Source organism: Bombus vosnesenskii, unplaced genomic scaffold (assembly GCF_011952255.1).
Source record: "Bombus vosnesenskii isolate JDL3184/JDL3185 unplaced genomic scaffold, Bvos_JDL3184-5_v1.1 scf7180000013334, whole genome shotgun sequence".
NCBI lineage: Eukaryota > Metazoa > Arthropoda > Insecta > Hymenoptera > Apidae > Bombus > Bombus vosnesenskii.
This window is the reverse complement of record NW_022882972.1, coordinates 1,028,858-1,038,176: the sequence shown is the minus strand read 5'-3', so window position 1 is coordinate 1,038,176 and position 9,319 is coordinate 1,028,858. Positions and strand designations below refer to the sequence as shown.

At 37.2% G+C, this 9,319-nt stretch overlaps 1 protein-coding gene across 1 annotated transcript; it reads right to left on the bottom strand.

The window, feature by feature from the left end:
- Window positions 1–1,556: 1,556 nt before the first annotated feature.
- On the bottom strand, window positions 1,557–4,231 carry LOC117235959 (actin, clone 205-like). Its single transcript, XM_033498477.1, has 2 exons — window positions 4,084–4,231; window positions 1,557–3,432 (listed from the first exon to the last, which is right to left on the bottom strand). The coding sequence occupies exon 2, from the start codon at window positions 3,409–3,411 to the stop codon at window positions 2,281–2,283; it is 1,131 nt and encodes a 376-aa protein (XP_033354368.1). The 5' UTR covers window positions 3,412–3,432; window positions 4,084–4,231; the 3' UTR covers window positions 1,557–2,280.
- Window positions 4,232–9,319: the final 5,088 nt, after the last annotated feature.

The window sequence follows — 9,319 nt, the reverse complement described above, 5'->3', positions numbered from 1 at the left end:
TGTCAAAAGTCTAATGTTTAATAAACTCTTGTAAGATTATGTTTTGTCAGCACGTACAGACTTTAATCCATATTCATTTAACGTTTAAATTATTAATACATTTCCACAAACATTTTCCCTGAGCCAAACCTAACGTTTACTATAATCCTTATCGATCTTTTCATAAAAAGTACATGATGGGTCATGAAATTTAAATTATTTTTCGATTTTACTAGGGAATCGTTCAGTGCTAAAATTACATAAAATACAAACAACGGATTGCTACAGAAAATATAGACGTCTCGATGGATCAACACATTAGCTGCCACTGACATGGCCAATTGTTAATCACTAAGAAAGCAAGAATTTCAATTCTTATCGTAACTATAGAAATTATTTAAGAAATTAATTGTAGCAACCAGTGACCTTAATTGCCATTTTCTGCTTTGAGATTCTCGTAAAATTATCAGCTGCAAATGTGTTGAGCAGATCGTTTCTTCAATACGAACAAATTTAGTTTTACTCGTAGGCTGACAACGGATCGAGCTTGATCCCTGCGCGATACGTGCTCTCCTCTTTCCCCCAGATATCACAGTAGGAGGAATATTTCGAGATTACGCACCGGGACGAAAATAAATCGCAGGATCCGTAGCTCTTTTATCGGCCATCGTATTCGCTTATCGACGGAAAAGGCTTTCGGTGAACGAAGCGGGCAAAATTACGAAAATGACCAAACTCCTGGCACGTTGCACGGTTACCAAACGGCTGAGTAAAAAAAGAAAGTTTGAATTTTTCTAGTGAATATTTCCGTGGATTTAGAAAAATATATAGTAAAGGGGACCGTGCAGGAGTAGATTAGTCATTTTAGGCCAAGGTCATTCGTTAAGTCCACGTCACAACAATAGTTATTTTAAAACCACTCGAACGCCGACTTTACCCTGCTCTCGCAGACATATTCGGACTTGAGCATCGCGAAGAAAAGAGCAATTCTTTTCTACATAAATTCCTGTATATCAGATACATGTACGATGAAACACGTGTATAACAGATACACATACGACACGTGCAGCATCGGATGCTGATAATATGTAGCGAATAAAAATTCCTATGTAAATATTTGGCGAACGGATAATAGACATGTGGAATTATAATTAAACGAGAGTTGTGTTTGTTGTGTTTGTGTTTGAGATGTATTTCCGTATTTGATCGCTTATCCTCTAAACTTAGTTCTGAATAATTTAAATTCAGCAACGCCGATATGCGATACGTTGCTCGGAGTGAACGCGAAAGGATATCGAAATCTAGGGAAAAGTCAATGTCTAGTTAATCCTATTAGGGTCGAGCTTTTTGAATAAGTGTATATATTTTTATGTAACAATTTACGTTACAGGTGTTTCACCGACAAAGTCGACAAGAATCGCAGACTTACGAGAGACGGAACAACATTCTTAAGGAGATCGAACGCGAACATTTCCCAAAAGAGTTTCTGCTCTCGAGCAAGGACATCGTACATTTTAGGTACGTATTAAGGAAAGCAAATACGCCGAATGTAACAAAGCATAATTAACGCATCGAAGTTGAAAGATATGACTAATGATATGAGAGAATGTATATTTAATTTGACTTTTTGATATATCGTATAACAATATAGCAATATAATGTATAATATTTACAAAATAAATTAAAATAGAAGTATATATCGATGGTGAATTCGCTTCAATTAGCAGGCTAGGTAGAAGTAGGATTTGAGAAATTTGTTGAAGGTGCAGGGATCTCGCGTAACAGTGAGACAAGCGCAGCTTCCCTCGTAGTTGGTCCAATTCTCTCGAAGATCCTGTTTTCTTCTTGCGTGTCCAGAATGTCCCTTTCATAATCGAAAGATGCATTTGGTAGGTAGGTCAGCCGATCTGGCATCGTTCATGGGCCTCGTTTTGATACTAGACGAGGAATGGCCATCCGCGAGTGAGCTCTGTATCGAGAACCAACACCTTTGCCGGGTTCCTCGGTCATGATGAAACAACGGATGAGTGTGACTTTGACAGCCCGTTAAAGAGTTGTAGAGTCAACATATATATGATCAGCCAGGTTGTCGCATCTTACAGAGCGACACAGATGACCACAATAATGAACATTCGATGAGATCTGGTGATGATCTGGATATTGTGATATTTTGATAAAATTTCTTTATCGCAGCATGTGAGTTGCTTAAAGGAAACCGATGGATCGTATTCTCGATTTCCCCGAAGTCGATCGATGTTTCTTCGACGTTCGTGCGACGTTGCTGAATCGTCAGCAATGCGCTTAGAAGCACTTGCGGTGGACAATGCCAGGGCCGGACTCGTCGTACTCCTGCTTGGAGATCCACATCTGTTGGAAGGTGGACAGGGAGGCCAAGATGGATCCACCGATCCATACGGAGTATTTCCTCTCGGGGGGAGCGATGATCTTGATCTTGATGGTCGATGGGGCCAGGGCAGTGATTTCTTTCTGCATACGGTCGGCAATACCGGGGTACATGGTGGTACCGCCAGAGAGTACGTTGTTGGCGTACAGATCCTTACGGATGTCGACGTCGCACTTCATGATGGAGTTGTAGACGGTTTCATGGATACCGCAGGATTCCATACCCAGGAAGGAAGGTTGGAACAGGGCTTCTGGGCAACGGAACCTCTCGTTACCGATGGTGATCACCTGTCCATCGGGCAACTCGTAGCTCTTCTCGAGGGAGGTGCTGGCAGCAGCGGTAGCCATTTCCTGTTCGAAGTCCAGGGCGACATAGCAAAGTTTCTCCTTGATGTCGCGCACGATTTCTCGCTCAGCCGTGGTCGTAAAGCTGTAACCTCTCTCGGTGAGGATCTTCATGAGGTAGTCGGTCAAATCGCGACCGGCCAAGTCCAGACGGAGGATGGCGTGAGGAAGGGCGTAACCTTCGTAGATGGGTACGGTGTGCGAGACACCATCTCCGGAGTCCAAGACGATACCAGTGGTACGACCGGAAGCATACAGGGAGAGCACGGCCTGGATGGCGACGTACATGGCCGGGCTGTTGAAGGTTTCGAACATGATCTGGGTCATCTTTTCGCGGTTAGCTTTTGGGTTCAGGGGAGCCTCGGTGAGGAGGACTGGGTGTTCCTCAGGGGCAACACGCAATTCGTTGTAGAAGGTGTGATGCCAGATCTTCTCCATATCATCCCAGTTGGTGATGATGCCGTGCTCGATCGGGTATTTCAAGGTGAGAATACCTCTCTTGCTCTGTGCCTCGTCGCCGACATAGCTGTCTTTCTGTCCCATACCGACCATCACACCCTGATGTCTGGGGCGACCTACGATCGAGGGGAATACGGCACGGGGAGCGTCGTCTCCGGCGAAACCGGCCTTGCACATACCGGATCCATTGTCGACAACAAGGGCTGCTACTTCGTCGTCGCACATTTTGCTGCTTTTTTAGTGTCTCTGAAAAAGAATTTATCGTCGGTTATGCAACCAATTCTGCTGCTATATTTCCTTTCTTCATAACTAAACTTCAATCGTAACATTTATAAATCATCCAACAGCTACTGAGTCTAAGATTAAAGAGTTAGAAATTTTGTACTAAAGGTGAATTGAATTTGAATTTGTTGCTTACGAATTTATTAATCATTGCAAGAAATATGACACTTTTTCGTAAGGAAGGAGTTTTATAAGAGAAGCTTCTATTACCGATCATTCTTGAATGTACCAATTCTATCGATTTAACAATTAATTTTTACTTCTAAATCTTTTTAGTGTTTCAAAAGAATTATTGTCTACTTCAAAATCTTTATCGATATCTCAAAATAGTTGAATCGTAGGACGATGCCAGTTTCACTTTTCGTCCAAGTTTGTCTACTTCGTCCAACCCTTGTAACAATTTTCCACACTCGATAAAATGTATCCGTGCACCTATTTCCACATGACAATTGTGAAATCCTATTAATCGATTCCCTAGTTGATCACTTGCGTCACCACAAAGCACCGATCGTCCAAGACGAGCGCTACACTACACAACCTTCTTCGATACTTCTTTTCGATATACGAAAGAGAGAAAAAAAAAATGTAATGTGGAGGCTTGGCAGAATTACTAACCGTGGGGGTGAGTTGTGAATCGACGGGCGACTGAGGAGCGGCTGAGGCTCGAGGGCGCCGCGACGCCAGATATAACATCCGCAGCGTACGCGACGCTACCGAAGATGGGCACGCGGGACGCCTCCAGGGCTGGCCAGTGCGTCTGCCCACGCGAAAGCTTCGTGTGACGATGTCTGCGGACCAGACACGCTACGAACCAGGAAATTAGTATAGCGCTCGGCGTTGGAATCTCGGTAGAGGGTGGACAGTAATACGAATTTGGACGGCCCTGGCCGTCCGAGAACAGCGGGGAGAATTATGCGGCTGCCTCCCACCGGCTCCCCAACCTTATCCAAGTAGCGCATAATCTTGGCTAGAATTAGTTTTTGCATTGAACCATCGGTATTTGCGATTTTTCAACGTTAGCACGCTGCTCGAACAAATCGTCGCTTCCTACGTGATATGGCTATGTAAATCGATCAACGTTCAGGATAATTTGATATTTTATTCGGAACTCAAACGTTGCTTGTGTATCATCATCAAACGTTTCGCGATGGCTAATTGATTTTATCAGAGAGTAAGGTTTCATCGATATTTCCATGTTTATTACTAAGTTAATGATAGAAATCAGAAGGTGATTCCGCATTGGTAATGTGTTTGAGCTAATTCGTATTTCTTACGCTTTTCTATGCAGATTTGAAACGTTCTTATAGCTTGCCGGTAATTCAACAGGTCACTGGCTCGACTTGAGCGCGTGTGTAACCAAATCAAGGCACTGACGGCACCGGAGACAAGTATTAATCATTATTTTGAATCTTTCCAGCTTTTATCAGATTGATTTTATGTAGATTAGTCGATTTTAGATTCCGTCTAAAATTTAGCTATCAACTCTAAAATTGTATCTGCAAATTGAACCAGGCACAGATGATAATTTATTAAATTAATACGAGGCTTTTGTCACTTTTATCAGAATCTATGATAATCAAAGTTAATAATCAAGGATTATTTCATGACGATTTAATCAGTTTTTCAATGATAATTTTTTTAATTTACTATAATTTCATACGACTTCTTTTTTATGAAATGATGTATGTCTAATGTACAAGAAAATTTGGTATTTTGAAGAATATCGCAAATTGTAGGAAGTGTGGTTGTTTATCGTGTTAAATTTGTTACACTCGTCACACCGATATTGTGCACGAAAATATGCGCGTGGAGTATATTCGCTGCGTCATTACGTAAGATTACTCTGTCTTCCAAATCAGCAAATTTTCTGATAATTCCAATAAACAGTTGTATTCTTTTTAAAATTAACCGATGAACTTCATTATCGCAAATATTTTCATTCCTTTAATTAAAATTACTACATTTTCTTTTCCCTACTCTTGTAAGAGAACAGTCTTTGCCGATACGATGAGCTTTATGTTAGCAGAGTGTATCTTAATTATTTACAAATTATAGAATTATAATTTTACATTTTGGCGCTAAACTGTTTTTTATTTAAATACATCACTTTCCTCACATTACCATATTTTCACAGTTGTTAATATATTTTTTACTAACGGTTGCTCATTATTTACAAACGATAAGTATTTCAAACTATAAATAATAGTGGGTAGAGTGCGAATTCATTTCAATTTATGCAAATTCATATTTTTAAGCTAAACAGAAGATAACCAAAGGTCCGTTTCACCGAATATTACAGGTTATAACAGGTACTATACTTTGGATATTTTATATAGTTTTGTACACGTCTATTCTGCGCATTTCTACACTTTCAAATACATAAACATCCGCGGTCTAATAATGAGGTTCACTATTATCGTGTCTGACTCATGAAGGATGCATTTCACTTACTTTCAACATTCAATGAGTATGGTCAAGCTTCCGTACACGAGTATTCAGAATATTTTTCATTCGTGTTACCTTCTAATTTTCTTTAAAAAATGACGCCAATTTCTCTAAGTAAAAATAGCGTTAAATTCGATTTCTCAGGTTATATTCTCATACAATTGCTTTCGTCTTTTTATTTTTTGTCATACACCTATCTTATCTTTCTTTAATATCATTTTTTAATACAGTATAACGTGAATTATGATTTTCAATCAATTAGAATTGCTTCTTCTTCTCGAAATAAAAGTTTCGAATTATTAAATCGTATACTTCTAAAAATATCAATGCTTGGAAAAAATTGCTGAAAAAATTTAATCAAATAAAAAGCCTTATGGCTTTCGTAATTACCGTTAACCGCGCATAAGTTGCATTTAATATTAATTATTGTGAATTCGACTGGAATTTCGATCTGAAACAGGTGAATATATTTCCTTTAAAAGCCAGTTGTATTCGCAAACATGTGAGTAATTTCGTGAATAATGCCTTTACTATGTCGAGGGTGCTATTTTAAACTTTATGTAGATCTTGTATGTAGATATATGAGGAATACAGTTGCAGCACAGCACCCTTCTAATTTATTTCATCCAGATCAATTTATCGAACTAAAAATGGAATTTAACTATTCGTATACATTAACACGTTTTTACCGATGACATGCGTATTTTCTTATCTAAGTAACCAATCTCTTAACTGGTTTTGATAGTAGCTACTACTATTTTTATCGCGTGTATTCTCTTGTTCAAAAATTTGATTCTTTCGTACTTTATTTATTTCTCAAAACCAAGAATATAGCGAAAATATTAAGAATAAAATTTCACAATTATATAATTTGTTACTGTTCTTCGTTGAATATAATCTCGAGCGACGAATTCCTTATCGGAACAATTCCATTGAATATCTTGTCGACATCTAATTATAAAAATCAACGACATCATGATCAGATATCTTACATATTATTCGTATAAAAGAAGATGGAATTATTGAAGTTATTTATAATGATATATGTAACAAGTTTTATTGTACAATTTTTTAAATAAAAATATAAAGTTCGTTAATAAGGAAATTCTATAGAAACGTTTTTTCATAAAATATCTTATTTCTATTTTTGATTGAACATAAGCAGATATAATTATATATACAGGTCATTTTTATATTCTAAATAATATTGGGTGCCGTTACTACGAATATACATTGTAAATTCATTTTAATCTGCTATAGTGAGTTGTGGAAAAATATTGTTGATACATTAAGCAGACAACTAGAAACTGTGCACGTGCATATGGATCATCGATCACAAGAACAAACAATTTTAAGTTATGCGTTGATAATCATATGTGCACAGATGATAGAAGAGAGTCTGCTTGCTAAACGTTAATAGTTGCTTTCCAAAGTAATAATAATAGCGAGGCAAACAATTTTTTCGAAATTACGTTGAATGTTTTCGAGAAATATATTGGAGTATTGATATCAATTTACCGGCCACTACGTGGTATCGTATAATTTCGTGTTGTAAAAAAAGAAAGAATCGAAGAAGGCCTAGAAATTCTGTAAAAAAGATGAAGTCGACCTTGAAATCCTCCTTATGCCTACAGTTGCAAGAAAAAATCTATCGTTACCGTATTCTGACCTTCTTCGCGATATAAAATATCTGTCTGCAATTTTTTAACACGTTCAAGATATTTCAGTAATATTTCACATGAATAAAATTATTATTTCATATGAAAAAAAATTGAAGTATACGACGAAAAGGAAATCTTGAAAGCCATTTCACAAAATCATAATCTTTCTCCCATAAGTCTCAATTTTTCATGGTATATTTAATTCGTAAATTGTACGATATGATAAGTGGTCGGTCCTGACTATGAAGTAGCATAAATCAAGCATTTTTTGTTATTGTAATAATAAGAACGATAGCTTCTTCAAGAAAGTTATTTTTCATTTCGAGCAAAAAAACAGCTGATGCTGAGAGATAAAACTTATTTCGTGGACTGCAGTTGCATACAAGTTAGATGACGATGAAACTCGAGACTGGTTCCATTTTGGTTTATGAGGTTGTTGTTGTTATAGCCGCCAATAATAATGTTCAAAATAACATTCAGCAATTTAGGGAATTTATTTCTCCGCAAAATTGAATTCTTTTAATTCGGATACTGTAAATTCTAGATAAACTTTGACAGTGTTTTCTACAGAGAATTATTTTGTATTCTGTCGTTATTTATAATTAGGAAAATTATTATACAGAATCGCTGCATTTCACGATCAAGTAATAAATTCATCCACTTACGTTTAAATTTTTTAATTTCGTCCACTTTCTCCTATTCTTCTAAATCTTCTTTCTTAGTCTTAAAGTGACATCAAAATAAAAATATCAACAAAAACATATCACATTTTCCGTCATATTACAAATAAATAAAATCTTCTAAATCTTCTTTCTTAGTCTTAAAGTGACATCAAAATAAAAATATCAACAAAAACATATCACATTTTCCGTCATATTACGAATAAATAAAATCTTCTAAATCTTCTTTTTTAGTCTTAAAGTGACATCAAAATAAAAATATCAACAAAAACATGTCACATTTTCCATCATATTACAAATAAATAAAATAAATAAAAAAATATTACAAATTCCCTTCACAAAAGGGAAGTCAACCTGCAAATTTTTAATCATTCCCAAATACTCTATCAATCACGTTCTTACCAATTTCCTAAAATACAGTAGCTGCTGAAATGAATTTTCAAATCGGTATACCATGAATTTTAGCAACTTCTGCATGAAAAATGTTTTACCATATTGGCAGTAGCCATCTATTCTACGGTGTACGTTACATTCACTCATCGATCTTATTGAATATTAAATCGTCGTCGTGTCTTTTTGTGTCTCTTATTTCGTAAGCTTCCTTTTGTCCGCCACTATAGTTCGAACTACAGCGGTTGCTACTGATCTCACAACGATCCTCATAAATGCAATCGTCGTACAAGCGGCATGAGACTTTTTGCATTCAATTGCCGTAAGAGGAGCCCTTGAAATGAGCATGATCATCGAGAAGTACAATGATGATCGTGCGTACGCGAGCGAACATTAAAAAAGAAACCGGAGAACATTACAGTGTAAACAGGCAAGGACATTCGACCCTACGAATCAGGAATGTTAAACTGGTCGTTTGAGATGTCTGAACAGCCAGTTGATAATATTAAGCAACCGGCTCGTTAGTTTCGACTAGGGATAAACGATAAAAATGAATCCGCAAGACCTTGCGGAAAGTCGAGATACGGTTCTGTGCGCTCAACGATGCAACGTGTTCTTTCAAGGTTTTCCAAACGCTACGGTCGCGGCCGTTCCTTCAACTGTTCGCGTTTATGG

Excerpts from the sequence above, each read along its gene's own strand:
- LOC117235959 (XM_033498477.1), bottom strand. The coding sequence starts at position 3,411 with ATGTGCGACGACGAAGTAGCAGCCCTTGTTGTCGACAATGGATCCGGT.